This window comes from Delphinus delphis, chromosome 1, assembly GCF_949987515.2.
Source record: "Delphinus delphis chromosome 1, mDelDel1.2, whole genome shotgun sequence".
NCBI classification, from domain to species: Eukaryota; Metazoa; Chordata; class Mammalia; order Artiodactyla; family Delphinidae; genus Delphinus; species Delphinus delphis.
The window spans coordinates 73,104,631-73,127,121 of NC_082683.1; the positions used below are offsets into that span (position 1 = coordinate 73,104,631).

A 22,491-nucleotide genomic window follows, 5' to 3' on the forward strand; every position below is an offset into this window, starting at 1 on the left:
ATAAAAGCCTGAGAGGAGGAACTTTGTTCATTTAACATTTATACACAATAGGTGTTTTAAAAAATAGATGTTGAATAAATTAATAAAATCATAGTGTCTGGTATCACTTACCAAATTGGTCTCATTAGGTGGAATGTACTTCTCTGTTCCCATTCGCACAAGTCCATCGTGGTAGAGAAATATTTTTAGTGGATCACACGATGTTACCAGAATATAAATTCGTAAATCAAACTTGTAACCTTCCATTAGGAAAGGCTTTTCAATGTATTCTTGAACAATCAAATGATCCTGAGATGGAAGTTTGTCACCATTTCTTATCAAAGAAATCCTAAATTTAAAGAAAAGGTTAAAAGAATAATTTGTTATGGAGTCAGGATTTTAACAAAGTTATAGGTAATACTCAAGAGGAAAGTGGTCCCATCACACACACACAAAAAAAATACAGCATAAAAATACTGTCAGAAGCAACTTTTTTAGAACCATGGATACTAACCAAGGAACATGTAATAAAAAACAAACAACAAAAAAAAAAACCCAGCTGAATCTGTGTAAAAGAGATTCCTAGCATTTTAATTTACTCTGGTACCACCCCCAACCCCCAGCTCAGCAGTGGCCTTGAGCAATAACCTGTGTTCCCAGTACAGGTACTGGTTCTAGAGGCAGTAGAACAGACCTATTCTTGTGGTTGTTTTGTTTGTTTGTTTGTTTGTCTATTTGTTTAATTCAGTTCTGTGGTTCCCTGGACAATCTCAAAGGTTTTCTTTTATCTTGTCTAACTGCAAACTCTCCCAGTGCTGAGGCAGCCACTTGCCGGGGGCGGGGCGGGGGGGGGGGTGGTCGGCAGAGACAATATTGAAAACATTTAAAGACAAATGTAGTAGTCCCTGCAACAAATAGCAGTTGGGAAAACCATCAGACTAACTGCAAAGATTGGGGGGAAAGACAGGAATGACAATCTTTGGGGAATAAGGACTTTGAAAAGCTCTCATATATTTCTGGGATTCTAGAAGACTACATGAATGCCCAGGGCTAAGTGCATGCTCAGGAAAGATCTGAGATGGCCCTAAGCTCTTACCTCCAGCTAACCATCAAGTAGGAGGTGAAGGCTAAGGCAGAGTTATAAACTACCTAGCTAAGTGTTGAAGGCATGTTCTAACACACACACACACACACACACACACACACACACCATCTGCAAGGATTGGGGGATATATATGTATATCTATACCTATATCCATATACACACACACACATATATATATGTGTGTGTGTGTATATGGATATAGGTATAGATACAGATATTTGGTTCCCAGTGTTTAAGGAAATTTCTGTTCAATTACTAATGGATTGGACAATTACACTGACCACTGATCTAACAGAACAGGAACTTCAGAGGTCACACACAATTAAAAAATACAAACTTTACAAAATTATTTCAGAAAGGTCACTAAACAAATAAACATCAACTAGAACAAATGGTAACAAAAAACCCTGTAGAGGAGGGAGAATCTAATTGTCAGAGTTGCTACATTACAATACACAAAATGTCCAATTTTCAACAAAATATCATGAGTCATTCAAAAAAAAAAAAAGTATGACCCATACACAAAAAAAATTCTCAATTAATAGAAACTATACCTGAGGAAACCCAGACATTTGGCTTACTAGACAATAAATTATTTAAATCAACTATTTTAAATTTGTTCAAAGAGCTAAAAGAAATCATGTACAAAGAACTGAAGGAAACCATGGGAATAATATCTCACCAATGCAGAATATCAGTAGAGATAGAAATTACTTTTAAAGGTGGCGGGGTAGGTGGGGGTAACCAAACAAAAATTCTGAAGTTGAAAAGTACAATAACTGAAACAAAAATACATTAGAGGGGCTAAACAGAAGATGTGGGAAGGCAGGGAAAGACTCAGTAAACCTGAAGATAAATCAATTGAGATTAGTCTGAGGAACAGAAAGGAAAAAGAATGAAGAAAAATGAACAGAGCTTAAGAGTCCTGCAAGACAACATCAATAATATCAACACACTAATAATGGGTGTCTCAAAAGAAGAAAAGAGAGAGGGGCAAAAAGACTCTTTGAAGAATTAATGGCTGAGAATCTCCCAATCTGATGAAAAATATTAACCTACAAATCAAGAAGCCTAATAAATTTCAAGTAAGATAAACTCAAAGAGAGCCACACTAAGACATGTTCTAATCAAACTGTCAAAAGCCTAGAGAAAGAGAAAAAAGTAGCAAGACAGGCCACTCATCCCACCCAAGGGATCCTCATTAAGATAAAGAGCTAATTTCTCATCAGAAACAATGGAGGGCAGAACACAGTAAGATGACATATTCAAAGTGCTGATAAAAAAAAAAAAAACTGTTAACCAAGAAATCTATACCTGACAAAATATTCAAAATTGAAAGAGAAATTAAGACATTACCAGATAAACAAAAACTGAGAGATTTTGTTGCTATTATACCTGGCCTATAAGAAATGCTAAAGACAATCCTTCAGGCTGAAGCAAAGGGACACTAGGCAGTAATTCAAATCTACACAAAGAAATAAAGAGCACCTGTAAAGATTACTACATAGGTAAAAATAAAAGTCACTACTAGTGTAGTTTAGGTTTGTAACTGCTTATTTTTCCTGTATTATTTAAAACACAACTGCATAAAACAATTATTATAAATCTATTTTGATGGGTACACAATACATACAGGTGTAATTTGTGACAAAAACATCATAAAGGGGGCAGAGGCAAATAGAAGCAAGTTTTGTTGTTGTTGTTGTTGTTTTTACTGTTAAAAGTAATGATATTAATCCAAACTAGGTTGTTATAAATGGAGATGCTAATTGTAACCCCAAAGCAACCATTTAAAAAATAACTCAAAAAATATATAGTAAAATAAATGACAATGAAATTAAAATGGTACACTAGAAAATACCCATGTAATACACAAGAGGGCAGAAATGGAGAAATTGAGGTATGAAAACTATATAAGACATAAAGAAAACAAATAGCAAAATGCCAAAAGTAAATCTTTCCTTATCAATAATTACATAATAAATAAGAATGGATTAACTCTCCAGTTGAAAGACAAGATTTGGCAGAATGTATAAAAAATATGGCCCAACTACATGCTGTCAACAAGAGCCACACTTTATATTCAAAGACTTAAATAGGCTGAAAGTGAACAAATGGAAAAGATATTCCATGCAAACAGTAACCAAGAGAGAACTGAAGTGGCTATACTAGTATCAGACAAAATAGACTTTAAGACAAAAAGTACTGCAACAGACGAAGAAGAACAGTAATATAATAATTTTTAAAAGTCAATGCATCAAGAAGATATAATAATTATAAACATATGCACCTCACAACAGAGCTCCAAAATATATGAAGCAAAAACTGATAGAATTGAAGGCACAGATAGACAGTTCAACAATAGCAGCTGAAGTGTTCAATGCCCCCCACTCTCAATAATGAACAGGACAATTAAACAGAAAACCAGCAAGGAAATAGATATATTCTACAGATGAGACAGGTGTACTTTACCTATGTACTTCTGCATTGCATGAGATAAACCATGGCAGCACAGTATGTATAGTATACTTTTTCAGCTATTTTATTACTGTAGTCAATTCATATTATTAACTATTATACTAACATTAAATATATATAAAAATGAATTTTTAACATAATTTTTAACATTAAAATTGAGAAAATGTGAACTTCAATTATCTTCCCCAAAATGTTTACCTTGATACTAACATATAGTGAACCAAATTTACATTAAACAATTAATATACAATTTCCACTAACACTACATGTCATTTGTCTTTTAAGTCACTAAACCACAGTTTAAAATAATGTCTGATTAAATTATTAAATTATGATTAAAAGTTAAAAGGAAATGTGTTGAACAGTAATTTACCTGGCAGCTATATTTCCAAATATCTTTTTTCCCCACAGCACTCTAAATCAAAGATAAAAATTACTTGTGTTTTTATTAAAAGTAGCTTCAGCCACATTTTCTTTGAAAAAGTAAACAGCAGAAAACTAACATAAGAAAGCAAAAGTAAACAGGAATATTAAGTTGTATAATCTATCCCCAGCTAACAGGTCTAGTTCTCAGCACTTTAACTTAAAATGTGTTCTACTCATCTTCAATCCAATTACCATGGCTACATAAAGGAAAAAATCATTTGTAAAGCAAAGAAAATAGATATTTTGTGCTTAAGATTTTTTTTTTAAGATGAAAACAGTAACACCCTTTCCATTTCATTCACCAACTCAATTTAGCTCTATTGTGTCAACTGATTTTCCTCTCCAAGCTTACTCTAAAATTATGATGAATGCAAATTTTATGTTTAAGAAAAAAATTAGAAAATATTTACTTTCTCTATTTTGTAGTCTCCTATCAAAGTCTCACAACCTGTTGATTAAATTTTTAGATTGAATTATTGAAGTCTCCAGGACAGGGTAAAAGGGCTCATTAAATATTTAGTTCCAAAAAAGCAAAAGTTAGAAAGCTATTTTATTTTTTTTTCATATTAGTACTCAACCATGAGCAAATGGTCACACTTATTCTTTCCCCCAATTTTTTAAAATTTTTATGTATTCCATATGAAAAATACCTACCCATGACCCATTGCACCATTAGCTGGTTTTACTATAAAAGTCTTCTGCTTTCTTTTTTTCTTTAATTCTTTCATATAATTCTGAAATTGTGTATATTCAGCAGGGAAGATCCATGTTCGAGGAACAAAGGTATAATCCAGAGGCCGGGACTTGATCATTCTGTAAGTTAGAGATAATATGAAAAGTAATTTCTATTCAAACTTATCTAAACTTTCTTTCTCTGTGCTACTGACATTTACTACAAGGATTTAAATTCCCTCCATTTCTTCATTTATTGATCAATTCATTAATTTTTTAAAATGCCTATTAATCACCTACTATATGTTAGGCACTATTCTAGATACTAGGGATACATTAGTGGAAAAAATAGACAAGAATTTCTGCCCCATGTATTAATTTACATATTAGTAGATCAAACATTTGAGTATATACTACGTGTTGGGCACTGAGGATTAACATGGTCTCTGTTCTAAGGAATTTATATATAGGCTATTAGTTAAATACAGTGTGATAGGTGCAATAAAGCTACATAAGGCAAGGTAACATGTGGAAGGAGGCATTAACTCTGCCTCTGGGATGCGGGTGGTTAGTACGGTTCACAGCCAGGTGCCATTCATATTGCTTCTTAAAAGATGATTTGGAGTTTGCTGGGTCATCCATAGGGAAAAATTTTAGATTGCCTTTTACCCCGGTGTTTTCTGGAGTTTTACTACTTTTGTGAGAAAACCATTGAAGCCTCTGAGTCAGGTTTTGTTTACATCAACTACATCTACCTATACATGTAGTTTTATGGCTACAATGTATGGCCTGACATTTTTGTATTTGCTATAAATCAGGCTGCCTATTTGGTACATAACTTAGGGATACTGATACAATACTAGGTATAAAATGTTTGCTTTTGATTAATCCAAATGCTAATTATTTGGTACATACTGATTCCCAATAACAATTTTAAAATCCTTAGAAATATTTTAAAATATTACCTATTTAAGAAAATCTGATTGTTTCAAAAAGTCTTCTTTATAAATGTATGCAAGTCTTTTATAGATGAGTAGTTACTGTTTCCAAACAAGATCAGTTAAAACTAAAATGGGACCATAGTATATAATATGCACAGAAGCAGGGCCTATACTATAAGACTAGGGTGTGGAATATATAAGCTACCTGGCTTCCACAAAAACTGGAAGGTCATACAGTTACATATTTCAAGTGCTCTTTCAAGAGAACCTGATAAAAAAAGTTACGTTTCCTCTATGAGAAGGAAAATAATCACCAACTACATCTGTTAAATCCAAAATAAGCCAACCAGGTAAATAATCTCAGTACCAAATAGGCTAACACTGATTGCTTTGAAACACACACACACATACATCTAAAGGAAGCACAATAACAGTGCTAATGTACTTGTTTTTATTTCCAACACCTTTGCATGTATTTATTATATTTTAACAATAATGTGAAATTAGATCAAGTTAAAGCTTTAATAGAACAATACATTTTAAAACTAACCATGAGGTGTTTATGAATGATACCATTCTTTGTTATATTTAGAAAAAAATCCAAGCATACAATTTATCAACTTTCTTAAAATAAAAAAAAATCTAATCAACAGAAATATAAGCTGCACAAAAATTCCGCAGTATATTCAGTATAACACTTTACCTGTTAACAGTTTTTCCCATGAAAGCAGATTATTACTCTAAATAATGGTCTCTGAGATAAATATGTGTGCATGTATCCCCAGGTAGGAACATATACATGTGTGTATGCGTATATGTGGGCACACAGGCACCTATTACAGTGCCTGGCTCATATTAGTTGCTCAATAACCAGTATTCTGAACACATACATACCCACAGGCGGGATATAATGCAACAAATTAGTTCCTGCAAGGTTTAACTGAAAATAATTAAGTATATATTGAATGCCATGTACAGAAAACTTTTTACATTTAAAAGAAAAACTTATGCTGCTAGAGAGACAGCAAGTTGCAGTGAAAAGAACCTTGAAATTCTGGAGACCAGGTTTCTACTCCAGCTCTGCTGTTAGCTATTTGACTTTGTGCAAGATATTCATGTCTCTGACCCTCAATTACCTCCTCTGCAAAGTCAAAGAATAGAACCAGGAAAATTTTAAAACACTCCTAGCTCTAAAATTCTATCTCTTCCAACAAAATATCATTTCAAATCAATATAAATTTGTGAAAGATAGCACTATGACATTCAAAATGTAATTTTTGAACAGGTCTTCTCTACTACAAGAAAATGAAGATTACTTGGTCATATTTCTTGCTAGGAAATCCTTCCTACAGATCTCCCCCATTCCTGGGAAATGGTTGATCCTCTGGAAAATAAAAAGGTCAACATTAATATTTTCATTAACTTAATGAATATATTCATTTATACTATAATAAAGTTACAGTCATTCTTTGAGTTTAATTTTTTTTAGTAGAAAACAAAAAACCTGATGAAAATGGACTAATTTGTTGCCTACAGTCAATTTTGTATAACCCTCTACACTAACAGGAAGAACTATTCAAAATCTCAATTGTCTAAAATTCCATGTATTTGGCTTTTTTATTTTTTAATATGTTTGTATTACATTCCAGAAATAAAATAATGAAGCCAAATTACACATAGCTGACATTACAAGGGATATCTGTGTTCAGATCTCTTTATGCAATCTACTCCACATTGTTCATCTTTAAGCATAATGCAAAGCACCAGCGTAGGAAGAGTTTTCCTCTATCAATTCTTCCTCAAAGATGGAAAGAGGTTAAAAGTTAAATTTGAGAGGATGCAGTCTTCAGGCAAAGAGTCAGTATAACTGGACAGCAACAAAACAGGCTATTCAGGTAAATTAGAACTGAAATTTAATATGTCAACTTATTAAGAGTCTTATCTAAAGAAAATTGTAATGGAATTCATATAACTTTCCTACTGACCAAAAATTGGTCATGATTAATTTCCCACCTGGTAATTTCGCAGCTCTGCAATCTTCTCCTGCTGAACAGCTGAATCACACCATATAAGGTTACTTGTTTCATCCTCATCTGGCGTTTTCATAAATCCCATTTCATCTATTACTAAACGAACTGCAAGTAAACAGTTAAGTTAAACCAAAATTAAAATACTTCTGAAATACATTCATTATGAAAATATTTTTTGATATATATCAATTTTAGCTCACAGTATTTCACTTGTAAAATTTCCTTTAGTTATAGCATAACCTTATCTTTAGCTACAACAATTTAATGCCAAATTATACTCAATAGCAACAGAGAACTGTTTTTAAGCGGCACCCAAAATCCTTAGTTTCAATTTTCTGAGATTTAACAGGTACAAACACTATTAAAGAGTTTAGTGATTATTCATAGCATAGTGAAAATACACACACAGCTGACAACACCTCTACTCAGGAAAATGTACTTATGGCTTTTTCATGACCTTGGGTTAGGTACAAAAAGGAAAAGATAAAAATAGCCCCGATCATTAGACCTATTCTATATTTTCCACCTCCCTAGTTCAAATTATTTTTAGCAGTTAAAACCAAGTCAGCTATATTGACACAGGATACAAAATAATGAAGCAGAATTACAGTAGAGATTTGGAAACTCTGGCCCTCCTATCTGCTCCCAACCCTCTAATCCTATGGAAAAAATTTATGCTCAGAGAAAATCTTGTTTTTTAGATTTCACAATCAACACATTGATATCACAATTACACAATTAACATATTGACATTTTTCTTCCAATGAAGTTCAAATTTAGAATAAAGATCAGCAAATACTTAGGATAAATTTAGGTTCCAACAGAATTTGGAGTCTTAATAGAATGGCGTAACAAATTAGCAGCACTTCGATGTTTATTTTTAAACATTTTCTTTTTACTGCCCTATATATGGGGAGATACGGTAAAAAGGGATTAATTGTCTGAATGTACTTGGCTCAAGTATGCAACTGATGACCAGACACCTGCTGGTCAAGTCCTAGGGACTCTTGATTTCTTTTTGGCTGAGGAGAAAGAATGGGCTTTTTATGCAATAATGCCTAGAACACAGGCATAATAAAAGAAGAGGACAGTGACTGGAGATGGATGAGGTCAGGGAAGGAATTGTTGACGTGAAGTTGCTTTTATCCATGAGAAGCTTGATAAAACGTGGGATTGTTCTGAAGACCTACGTGACAACATACAGTACAAGAATTTGGGGAAAGGGCTGTTCCTCTCTCTGCTGCAGACCACCATGCAGTGCTGGCGTCCTGAGGGCCCAAGAGCTTCTGTGTCATCTAGAGCTCGTGGGGAGGGCAAGGACTGTAGTGACACAGCCTAGGAGAGTTCTTTCACTGGTTCACAAGCAGAAAACAATGACAAGGCCAGAACCGCAGCTCAGGGGCAGATCCATTTCTGAGTGCATGGAAGTCATTGCCCTGGGCCTCTCAAATAACTGGGAAACCCCTGAGGAGAGAGATGGAACTGGTGGCAGTTATGGACGGAGGGAGTATAATGAGCTACTAAAATGTGGGTATTAATGTACACATGAGCTGGTGAGGCTGGGAACATTCAGGGTACATAATGGTGGAAAAGATCCATTCTTTTTTTAGATTCTCAAAGTCAAATTTGTAAGGTCGGTCATATATAAATCTCTCTTATTATGAAATTCAAAGCTTGGAGAGCTGACAAAGTTGAGCTTCAAAGAAAAATACAATGTAGGGTATTAAACTGTCACTATTTTTTTCAGCTAAGCTATTTAATCATATTTTTGTTTGAATTGAAGTTTTAGAAATCAATTGGCATCTTTTTAAGTATACCATCCTCCATTGCATAGAAAAGAACTTCCTTTAACATGTCAGTTTCAAATAGAAGGCTGTTGGCAGCCAAAGCCTAAATCCGTGCTTTTAAATGTTGGTCTTTTAGGAGCTCTCTGTACAAAAAGAAGTGAAGTAATTGCCTCAATATTGAATTTCTACCAAACCAAACTCCCCACTGATAAAATAGAGATAACCACACCAACCATTTTTCTCACATTTCCCCTTGCATAATTAAGTACCCCCTTCTCCAATCTGTCTTGTCCCCATTTAATGAAAATTACCAAAAATACATTCCTCACAAATTTGTCCTACTTTTTTCTTACCTTGACCCATAGAGCTTTCAGAGGCTGTTCAGGAGTTTTAAAAATAGGAATCCATGCAACAACTCTCTGAATTTTAGATACAGAGGACACCTTAATGTTCCTCAATTTAAATTTCAATTCATATTTTATTTAGGCAGTATGATAGAGTAAAAAGAACACTAAATTTGGAAGCAAACTAATTCAGATTCAAGTTCTACTTTTGCCATCTGTACGATCTTGAGTAAGTTGCTAACTCTCAGTGAGCTTCAGTTTCTTCAACTGTGCTAAGGGGCATTTTAAAAAGTAATAATTAAAATTTCATAACGTATTAATTATAGGACTAGTGTGAGAATGTAGTTCCCCATTCCACAACGTGTCTCCAAGAGGGATTATGGGAGAAATTTCTCTCAAGACTCAGAATTAGAAAAAAATTGCATTTCTCTTGAATAACCAGTATGGTTTTATCTTCTGGGCACTGTGTATTCTATATAGCTGATTATGTTTCGATGATTTGCTTTGCTTGCTAGGAAGCTCAGAGTCAAACCCATGCACATCTCTAACTATACAGGATTTCATGGAATGCAGTTTGTATTCTGATCAGCCACAAGATTCATCCTATTTTACTGTTTTTATTTTTCCTTATTTATTTTCTTATGGCTGTTAGCCACTTCAAATTCACTATTAGAGTGAGGAAAGTCAGGGAAAAGGACAACAAGGGAGTAATGCAGCCTATTTGACAGGGTTACTGGAAGATTAAATGAGGTAATTCTTGTGAAAATATTTGGTCCAGGGTTATAAAAGAATTAATATTAAGACTAGTAGTGATCAAAGTATTCTACATGAGGAAACAGGCAACACCAGGAACAAAACACAAGTGTCCTGACTATGGATTAATTATCTTTCTATTATATAATTCAACCTGTCAAAGGAGCAGTAATTAAATTACAAGAAGTAATCTGTTGCATATCACAAGGTTAAATAAGGGAAAGCAAGGTAACACTTTCTCCTGGACACACAGCCAATTGTCTCTTTCCCTCCCCTATACTTAGCTTTGTATTCTCCCAGCAGTCCCTTGTCCAAGTCTCCAAGCCTGATCTAGCCAGGGCTTTTGCTAAGCACAACTGAGCAGGCTCAGCAAAGAGGTCTGGAATCAGTGTGAAGAAGGCTAATGCAACTTCAGCCCTTAGAAGTGAGAGGGAACTACAGTCAAAAACACTCTCCTTTAGATCAAGTTGCTTATAAACCCCACCAAGACCTTAAAAGCAAACAGGAGGATAAGCTGACACCGCCCATTAGTCACCTTGACAACAGTTACTCTTGTTTTTTCACTCTAGAAAATACGCTACACATAATTCACATCTCACCCTTCCACACTAACTCGCCCAAAGTTTTTTCCTCTGAGGAACACTTGTTGAAATAGAGTATTAGGGGACCTCGATTCCTATGAAATATTCCATTGACCCCTGATGAACTTTGGTGAATTACTGTAAGTGGAAACACGACCCTCAAAGGTTAATAAGAGTAAGAATAATTAACATTCTTGAGATTCACATGGTTTCCTCAACTCTTTTAATGCAAAATTATGTTTTAAAAAGAGGAAGATTTTTTGAGTACTTGTAGTAGTAATGAGTTTCTCAGTGCCGGGCAAAAGTATCTTAATTTAAGGTAATTAATTCTTACCTATTCTCTCCACTGCAGATACTGCTTACATATAAAAACTAAAATTCTATTAATAAAAGGCAACAGTATCATCAAAATAATTTTTAAAGCATAGAGAGAAATATGTTCTTACTCTATTGTCAGGTTCTCATTGTTTAATATAAATCTCAAATTCTGCACTTTTCATTTTACATTTTTAATCTGTTTTAAAAATGATTTACAGGGCTTCCCTGGTGGCGCAGTGGTTGAGCGTCTGCCTGCCAATGCAGGGGACATGGGTTCGTGCCCCAGTCCGGGAGGATCCCACATGCCACGGAGCGGCTGGGCCCGTGAGCCATGGCTGCTGAGCCTGTGCGTCCGGAGCCTGTGCTCCGCAACAGGAGAGGCCACAACAGTGAGAGGCCCGTGTACAGCAAAAAAAAAAAAAAAAAAAAGATTTACAAAATAATGAATGTTAAAGATTAAACATAATTTTAGCCCCAAGTGAAAAATGCATTACAACAATACAATTTTCCTAAGCACTTCTGTATTTAAAGATTAAAGCACTTCTGTATTTAAAGATTAAAGCTAGAACCATTGGTTTAGCTTGAAACCAATGGTTTAAAATTGATTTAAAAACTAAGTATTAATCAAAATCATATATATTTAATCCAATCCCATCAATAACTAAAGCCTTTTAGTTTACAGTGATGTTCTATTTGATTACTGACATGTTAAATATCTCATAAAAAAAGAAAATTTTATAGAAGCCATTCAAAAATCCATTACATAGAAGATAATTATCTCTGAGAAGATAATTATCTCTGAATTTCTATGTTGTTTTCAACATCAAATTAGTTTTTCCAACAATTATGAAAATCTCAGGATTCTGAGGAGACCTACCAATTTCAAACTTTGTCCCAGCAACATTTGCTGTAATGGTTCCCTTCTTTTTCTTCTTTCTGACTTTCCTTTTCATCGTGCTTTGATAAGGCAATTCTGTATTCAGATCCAGGGGAGAGGGTCCTTGAATAACTTTAAAAGAAATGTAAACCAACCAAACATCACTGAAATAACAAAAAACTCCATACCAGAGAACATAAATGCCCCCCACAAGGTAAAATTATAAATGCTGATTCTTTGAGTCCCCAATTAATTTTTAATTCTTAAAAAAATTAGCAGTGTTGATCTATAATGCAGCCACATAATAGGTACACATGATTAAATCAAGCTGCTTACCTCTTTCTTGAGGCAAAGATGGCATTCTTGCCTGTGCCGATTAACAACAGCAGTGTGTGCTGCTGTACAAGCTCTTAGGAAACCTGGAAGGCCCGCATTAGTCTAAGTAGGATACGGCTCCAAATCACTGAAAGTTCCTATCATATTATCTTGGTGGAATCCTCAGATTTCAGGACATTGACATTATGAGATAAGAAGGGACCTGCAGTGATTTTAAAACAAAGGCATTAGAAAACAACTTTTATGGCATTTTTTTGATATATGCCAATATTCTTCTTTTTAAAAGTCAAGGAGAGATGAAAGTTAATGTAGTTAACAACAAATATTAATTTATTAAACCTTATGTAAAAATGCCAAGCAATAGTCCCCCGTTTTTAAAAGTGCACAATCTAAAGGAGGAGGTTTTAAGTCATGTATCATATTTGCATACAATAAATAACATGCTTTACACAAACAAGAACAACAATAACAATATTCACTACCATTTGTTGAACATTTACTATCTCAGGTCACTTATACCACTTAAACTTTCAACAAAACTATAAGGTAGAAGCTTTTATCCCCATCTAACAGATAAGTAAATTGAGCTCAGAAAGGACAAATCTTCATAAAGAAAGTAAGTGACAAAGTAGAGATTAAAATAACATCTCTCTGATGTTAAAACCAGTGCCCTTAACCAGGACCCCATACAACCTTCAAACCCAATGCCTGTAACTTAGTTGCAGCCCCGCTTTTAATGTGAAACAGTGAAATAAGTGCCAGTGTCAGGGTAGAGATCACATGCTGACAGAATGGAGGAAAAAGAAATTCCTTTTAAGTTGTGTGAGGGGGAGGGGTGACTTCATCAAACAGACCACATTTGAATTACGCCTTTAAAAATGAGAACAATTTTGAAAGGCAGAAAATAGGAGTCATTACCATGATGATCTTATTTGGGCACACGGAGGAACACAATAAACATTTTGTAATGAATGAACTAATTAGTTTGGCTATGCCTCAACATGACCTATTACACTTCACTTATATTTTCATTGTGTATGTATGAACCTAGGGGTTGTGCCCTGACTATACTATACTGCCCAGTCTATACTATCAACTTTCTAACTTCTCCCTTCATACTTCAAGAATCTTCAAGTTCTTGTAAAATGTCTCTAAACATAATGAAAGTTATAAAACCTATCACAATAAACACAGGTATGGTATCAACACCTTTATCAGGATATTATCAGGTTTATGAGAAGTTCACAAGTATTTAAAAATTCAGCTACAAAAAATGTGACTCATATACACCACTCCCAACACACATTATTAATAATAAGATTCATTATTAAAGAAAATATAGAGCTTAATTTGTTCTCAAGTATCATTTCACTAGAATAATCCTCTAGAATAATTCAATATCAAAACCAGGGCACTATTATTTATTACAGACCAACTGTGGGCAGGCACTATGTTAAGAATCTAAACTATTTTACCTCATTAACAAACTTGGAACTTAGGTATCATTTCCCCCAGTTTTCCAGACTTGGAAACTAAGGCTAGATAAGTTAAGTAAATCAAGGTAATACAGCTTATAAATAGAAAACCTGGGCTTTGAACCCAATTTTGTCTGATTATCTGTTCTATTCACTGAGCCCCACTAGTTTCAGACAGCGTGCTAATATGCTACATAGATGTACAAGAAGTTTGTGACCCTACTGCAGTCCATACTGCAAGATATGGGTGTATCTGGGAATTCACGATACTTCAAACCCAACAGTGAAATCACAGTAAACAACCCTAACCTGACGACAGTTCCCAGTTCCAAGCTGGAAATAGACTAGATCATTTTTCAGAATAAAAGAAAGGAGTAGTCTATGGTTCAGTTTGGTTTCCTTCTGGAAGGTCTGATACCTCAGGGAGGTAACTATTTGAGTTTACAAGTCCTTGTGCAACACCTTGTTACTGGAATAAACAAAGATCCTCTTACGGTAATGGAGTACTTATTACATTGAAAGTAGGTGACAAAGTAAACAAGAGCTTGAGAACAATGTTTGCCTAACTATACTAACAATAAATTAATAATTGTTATAGGCTGTAAAAACAGATTTATTAATTTCTGACTTACATAATGAGCCTAATAACTTTGATTTGTATAGAGCTCAAAACAAGAACTGTTATCCCTTCCCCCAACCACACAGAATTTAAAGGCCTTAAAATTATTCTCTCCATAGATTATGCTTAATTCCATTTATGGTTTGGTGATTAACAATAAAAGTGCTCTAACAAACTCCAGGACCTCATTCTGCCATCCAATTCTAACCATTTCACTTTATTCTAAACAAGAGATTTGAGATGACAGATTGATCACACCACTCAGATGAACCATGGTTACCTACTTTCCGAAAGCAGAAAGCATGTTTTGGTTACCTCCCAAATAAGCCAAGTTTCGCTGCAAAGTAAATCACCTGAGGCACTTTTGAAAATCCTGGTACCCAGGCCACATCCCAGACCCAGGTGGGGTTTAAGCATCAGCATTTTTAAAGCTCTCCAAATGATGCTAGTGTACAGCCAAGGTTGACAACCTCTGCTGTAAGCACATAACTGCACTAAAGCAAATAATAGTTAATTACAACATACACATATCAAATTATAAGAAAAAAGTAAAACAAAGATGAAAACTCTTATAACTGAATGAAAAGGGTCAAATAGGTAGAAGTCATCTATAAAAATCCTCATATCTAGTTCAAGTAAACAAATTAGAAGAAAAAAGAATTAGATCAGCAGAAATTAATGTCTAAGACAATTTTATTTTGCAAGTAAAGAAGCCATCTCCAAAAGGAATCAATTTACTAAAATGTCAAGCAAATAGTATCCTTAAATGTAGAACTTCAAGTGCTACCACGCAAAACAACAGCTGCATAAGACTGAAACAACAAAAATTCTAATATATTCGTGATGGAGTACCCTTTCTTCCCAGTTCTTCCTGCTGAATTTCTACCCATCACTTAAAATCCAAATAAACTTCCACTTTTTCCTTAAAGCTTCCTCTGATCATGTCTGAAGAAATTCATTTCTCCCTCTTCTGGCCTATCCTAGAGACCATTATTTGTACCCCTATCATATCACCAATCACAAACCAAGAAACTAAGCTCTGTGAAAACAGTGGTTTTCTTCTATCTTGTTTACTTTTCCACTCCCAGAGCCTAGAATAGTACCTAACTCAGTGCTCAATAAGTGCTTGCTCATGAATTTTAAAAAATCAATCAACTAACGACACCTGGGAGTAAGAAGAGGTGGTTATGGAGCTCTGAGAAGCAAAACACATGTATATAGTACTTTCACATTTTTAAGTGAAAACAGCAAAGTACATAAAAGTTTACATTTGTGTAAAATGATAGGTGAATACATGGATATATGCACAGAGCAGTGGTGGCCTTTTGTAGCTGGGGGCAGAGCTAAGGGAGGCTAACTTTCATGCATACCCTTCAGTGACCCAGGCATGTATCACCTATTCAAAAAGTTAAATATATGTGATAAAAGTTTGTGTCAACATTATCATGTGGACAACAAAACCCATCAAATTGTGTATTTCATTTAGATGAAAATAATTTAATCTAGATGAAAGTATAATATGGTAGAAAGAGCACTGAACAAGAAGTCAATTAGAACTCTTACCCTTTACTCTGCCATTTACCAAATAGATAACTTAATTTCTTAATATGCAAAAGGAAGGAATTGATTCTTTCCAGCCCTAAAGTCTAAAATGTCAACCAATGAGGATAGCATTGTTGATATTTCGGATGACAACAAGATGAAGGCAAAACTACTTTTGTGTAAAAAAACTAGGAAACTCAGACCTTCTCCAACAATTCCCCCAAACCCATGCCCTGGTGAATGGTATATGGGCTCTTTGTACGTACTGAAATTTTAGCTTACCAAAGATTACTAAAATAATCTAACAAAAGGTCATGGGAACCAAAATTAGAGCTAAATTGAAAATATGTGTAATAACATTAAATAGAAATGTAATAAAAGCTGGTTTTCTGGTGATGAGAGAAAGGAGAAGGGACCCAAATAAACCAGTACCTACTGTATACTAAGCACTTTCACATACCTTTATGTGTATTTAGTCCATACAAAGCATTTTTTATTCTAATTTTACATATGGTAAAATTTAGATTCCGTGGATAAGTAACTTGCCCAAAGTCACACCTTAATAGGTGACAATGAAGTGATTTCTCTCTAAAGCCCATATTCTTTCCCACTTTTTGTGCTACCTTCAAAACTCAGTCTTTAAACATGACATATTAACAATTTCACAAAGAAGCTTAATTCTGCTTGACTGGAACTATTTTAAAAGCTAGGGAATGAAAGCAAGAGAATCAAAGTGTAGTTTAAAATGTGGTTGAGATCACAAAGTTGCATCAGCTTTAGTTTTCCTTCTTGGAACACCTAGGCAGCTAGCAGGATCCAGATCATCGTCCCGGGTTTCTCCTTCATGAATGTACTGCAATTCAACAAGTACTGTTATATATCAGGTACTGTTCTCAGTAAACAAAATAGATAAAAATTTTCTTTCTCTGTGGTGCTTGCATTCTAGTTGTGGAGAGACAAACAATAACAGTAAACTACAGAAATTTTCTTAGGTCACTCTTCCAAGGCAATAGATATAAAAGCAAAAATAAACAAATGGGACCTAATGAAACTTACAAGCTTTTGCACAGCAAAGGAAGCCATAAACAAAATGAAAAGACAACCTACAGACTGGGAGAAAATATTTGCAAATGATGTGACTGACAAGGGCCTAACTTCAAAAATATACAAACAGCTCCTACAATTTAATAACAAAAAACTCAGTTGAAAAATGGGCAGAAGACCTAAATAGACATTTCTCCAAAGAAGACACATGGATGGCCAATAGGCACACAAAAAAGATGCTCATCGTTGCTAATTATTAGAGAAATGCAAATCAAAACAACAAGGTACCACATCACACCAGTCAAAATGGCCATCATTAAAAAGTCTACAAATAATAAATGCTGGAGAGGGTGTGAAGGGAACCCCCCTATGCTGTTGGTGGGAATGTACATTTGTGCAGCCACTATGGAAAACAGTACAGAGGTTCCTCAAAAAAGTAAAAATAGAATTGCCATATGATCCAGTAATCCACTCCTGGGCATATACCCAGACAAACTATAATTAGAAAAGATACATGCACCCCCTATGTTCATAGCAGCACTATTTACAATAGCCAAGACATGGAAGCAACCTAAATGTCCATCAACAGATGAATGGCTAAAGAAGATGTGGTATATATTCAATGTAATATTACTCAGCCATTAAAATGAATGAAATAATGCCATTTGCAGCAACATGAATGGACCTAGAGATTATCATACTAAGCAACGTAAGTCAGAAAGAGAAAGACAAATACCATATGATATCACATACGTGGAATCTAAAATACGACACAAATGAACATGTGTACAAAAACAAGAACAGACTCACAGACATAGAGAACAGATTTGTGGTTGCCAGGGTGTTGGGAGGGGGCAAAGAATTGGGAGTTTGGGATTAGCAGATGCAAACTATTATATATAGGATGGATAAACAACAATGTCCTACTTCATAGCATAGGGAACTATATTCAATATCCTGTGATAAACCATAATGGAAAAGAATATGAAAAAGAATATATATGTATAACTGAGTCATTTTGTTTTACAGTAGAAATTAAAACAACACTGTAAATCAACTATATATGTCAATAAAATTATTGACATAAATTTTAAAAATAAGTAAATAAACTAAAGAATATGCTAAGTTCTATGGGGAAAAAAAAAACAGAGCTACTAGTTAGGATGTCAGTAGTGTGGGGGGGAAAGGGTGAAAGTTTGCAATTTTAAGTACTGTATCCAGACAGGCCTCACTGGGGATGATATACTAAGGAGGACAATGATTTGTAATCACAAGTGGAGTTGATAAAAATATTATGCAGGGGCTTCCCTGGGCGTAGTGGTTAAGAATCTGCCTGCCAATGCAGGGGACATGGGTTCGAGCCCTGGTCCAGGAAGATCCCACATGCACCACAACTGCTGAGCCTGCGCTCTAGAGCCCGCGAGCCACAACTACTGAATTCTGAACGCCTAGAGCCCATGCTCTGCAACAAGAGAAGCCACCACAATGAGAAGCCCGCACACCACAACGAAGAGTAGCCCCTGCTCGCCACAACTAGAGAGAGCCCGCGAGCAGCAACAAAGACACAACTCAGCCATAAATAAATAAATAAATATTTTTAAAAAATATTATGCATATGTGAGCATATGGGCATGTAAGCATGTGTGGATGTGAACATGTACAATAGGGAGGAAATGGGGAAACCTACTACCTTCTGGGTACTGAACAATCTTTCAGCCCTTCAACATGATTCTTCCTAAATCCTAGTTTTCCTACATCATTTTCTACATTGATTTTCATATTTCTATTTTCACACTGGCAAGGAGTAGAACAGATATGTTTCACAATGTATGTAGATTTGTATACTTTTGATAGTGTATCACTTTTCTGAAGGAGGGAGGCACTAGAAAGATCCCAACCACTCCCTCCACCTTGTGTCCCGTATACCGACACTAGATTGTGACACACTCCTGAGGACCCTCTTTGGTTCTTGGGCTCCTAGCAAGAACTGTGTAGTTTTTGGCATCTAGCTCACCCTCACCCCACTTCCATACTTTCGGTTTTCAAAACCCATCAAAAAATCTATATTAGTCAGTACAAGCTATATAATGCTGCAATAATAAACAACCCCCAAATCTTAGCAGCTTGAAACAACTAAGGTCTATTTCTTGATCATGTTACATCTCAACCATGGCAGGGGTGCTCCACATATCACAGTCACACAGAAACCCAAGCTGTCAGAACAGCCATCATCCTAACAATAACCAGTCACTGTGCCAGAGGGAAAGAAAGTTTTGGAGGATCTTTTCCCAGCAGCTAATGACACACACAATTTCTGCTCACAATTCAATGGCCTCAAGCAGTCACATGACCCTGGCCAACAAGAGTTAGGAAGTGCAATCATATCAAATGACTAGCCGGAAAAAAAGCCAGTAAATAACACTAAGAACCACCACAGACTCAGACCTTGATTACTGCTTACATGAACCTAGTTTCTAGTTCTCCGTGACTCCACTTTATAGTGTTCTCCCTTGCCTGGAAGAAAAATTGCTGAGATCTGTATTGGGTCCACTCTACCTCTCAGCTTTACGCAGTAGATAGTTAAATTTCTCTATCCTGAGCTGCTATGGAATGAAATAAAGATGGTGAAGAAGAGGAAGAAGACAAGGAGGAAGAGGAGGATGGGGTTGACACAGTCATTTATGTAAAACATACTATGTGCCAGGCACTCTTTTAGGTTTCTACATATAAAACTCTGATCTTCCCAACCCTAAATGGTATCCTGTTACTATTATCCCCACAGACGGTTGTTTAAAGAAAAGAGGTATAATGAACAATGATATTAAAACACAAATAAAATTTTTAAGTGATAACAATTTTGCAAATTTGCCCCAAGATAATTCTCTCTGGATGTCAAACTGTTATCAACTGATGAAAGATGTTTCGACTACTACTTCAAGAAAAATGAAAAATAATAAATATAACAAAAATTATATCCATTTAACTTGGTGGGGAAAACACTCGCCTTACACATAATGTATTATTTGCAGAGAGGTTATTGCAAGTAGCAGTCAGGAATCTATTATTTCACGAAAATCATCAAAATAAGGCAGTTGGTTTTTTAGGTAAAATAGTAATATTTCCAAACATCAGGTCATAAATACAATTTTGTCCATTGTGTTTTAAAACATCATTAAATGTCAGCAGTTGGTCCTTAAACCAAATTTGATGTTATTTTTATTTTCCAAGAAATGATGCATTTTCTTACATGAAAATAAGATAATGAAAGTAAATGAATCATGTGCTACTTTTTAAACGTTAAAATTTGAAGTGTTTCTTATTTGTTTTACATATGATTAGGATCATATTTAATGTGAGCCTTAGACCACCAACTTCAATTTTAATGTGCATACTAATCACCTGGGTATGTTGTTAAAGTTCAGATTCTGATTCATTAGGTCTGGGTGAGGCCTGAGAGTCTGCATTTCTAACAAGTTCCCAGCTCTGTTGGTCTATAGACCACACTTAGAGTAGCAAGGCTCTAGACAACCACAATGCTTAATACTATGCTGATAGAATTTTTTTAACTTAAAGCCTTTCTTTATAATATGTAAAAATTATGAAATTATAAACTGATTTTTTAATTTTTTTTAATTTATTTATTCTATTTATTTATTTTTGGCTGCATTGGGTCTTTGTTGCTGCGCGTGGGCTTTCTCTAGTTGCAGCGAGAGGCGGCTACTCTTGGTTGCGGTGCGTATGCTTCTTATTGCAGTGGCTTCTCTTGTTGCAGAGCACGGGGTCTAGGCACCTGGGCTCAGTAGTTGTGGCTCACAGGCTCTAGAGCGCAGGCTCAGTAGTTGTGGTGCATGGGCTTAATTGCTCCGCAGCATGTGGGATCTGCCCGGACCAGCGATCGAACCCATGTCCCCTGCATTGGCAGGGGGATTCTTAACCACTGTGCCACCGGGGAAGGCCTAAAATTATTTTTAAATTCATGTAGTTATGTGAAGTTATGTATTAATATTAAATGGGTCCATGAGTCAAAAAAATTAAAATAAAATTTAAAAGGTTGGGAAATGTTGACCTAGAACAGTGATTCTCAAAAGTACGGTCCTAGGAACAGCAGTATCACCTGCAAACGTATGAGAAATGCATATTCTCAGACCCAACCTGAGATCTTCTGAATCAGAAATCTGGGGGTGAGGCCCACCAGTTGACAAGCTCTCCAGGTGATTCTGATGTAGGCTAAAGTTTGATAACCACTGTACTAGAGGGCCAAGCACCAGTGACATGCAAACCCCAAGAAAGTAAGGGACACCACTACTGGAGCCTATTCTCTCCTCAGGGGTCTTTTGAAGCAAAGCCATATGACTTAGAAATCACCTGGCCAAGCAACAAGTAGTGGAGAAAGCACATGCCACGCAGGGCTTTGAGCAGCTGCAAAGGAAGGCATTTGCTACAAAGGATCTCATTTACTACTGCAGACAGCCCTGCTAAGTGAGGTGAGGTTTTGCTAATTTAGAAAGACAATTTATACCCCTTGCTTGAGCCCAAGGCAGTTGCCAGTGCTGACCAACAAAGACATTCATTTTAAAGATAAGCAATCTACCAAAAATAATTATTTGAAGATTAACAGCAACCACAAAGATCAATTATATACCCTCTACTCCCAAGTATTGGTCCAGGAGCGTGGGAGCTTGATCTGAAAAGGTCATGGATAGCAGTAAAATGGTGGGGGAGGGGATAAAATGATCAACAGGACAGTGCACACATTGTGGTACACTCATACAGTGAAAGTACTACACACGAGTGAAACTAAATGAACTAGAACTACATGATGACTCTCACAAGCAATGCATATCAAAAAAGTTGAGGAATATACACGGCAGTACATTATTTACATGAAGTTTAAAATTATTAAAACAATAATATATGATAAACATTGAGATATACATATAGATCTCTTAGAAATTAATGCATATGAAATAAAAGTGTAAAGAACTACATGGGGATGATAAACACCCCATGATACCTCTTGAGAGGAAGGGAGAGCATGTAATAGCCAGTCCTGTTTTACAGAAAGTGAGCAGCTATGCTCCTATACATGCCAAAGATGTAACCCTTAATGTAAAGAATGAATATACCCTTATCATTCTAGCCTTTTGAAAGAATAGGTAGAAATGAAATAGCCAAAATACTTTT

The 22,491-nt window shown here is 35.3% G+C and overlaps 1 protein-coding gene across 3 annotated transcripts in view; it reads right to left on the reverse strand.

The window, feature by feature from the left end:
* Positions 1–12,777, reverse strand: part of TTLL7 (tubulin tyrosine ligase like 7) — a 97,654-nt gene extending 84,877 nt beyond the window's left edge. For all 3 annotated transcript variants that reach the window (XM_060024294.1, XM_060024288.1, XM_060024281.1), the window contains exons 1-6: positions 12,628–12,777; positions 12,292–12,423; positions 7,615–7,736; positions 6,918–6,985; positions 4,643–4,801; positions 112–328 (exon numbers count right to left, since the gene is read on the reverse strand). In XM_060024294.1, coding sequence (XP_059880277.1) covers positions 112–328; positions 4,643–4,801; positions 6,918–6,985; positions 7,615–7,736; positions 12,292–12,423; positions 12,628–12,652 — 723 coding nt within the window. In that variant the 5' untranslated portion in view covers positions 12,653–12,777. The remainder of the gene's footprint in view (positions 1–111; positions 329–4,642; positions 4,802–6,917; positions 6,986–7,614; positions 7,737–12,291; positions 12,424–12,627) is intronic.
* Positions 12,778–22,491: the final 9,714 nt, after the last annotated feature.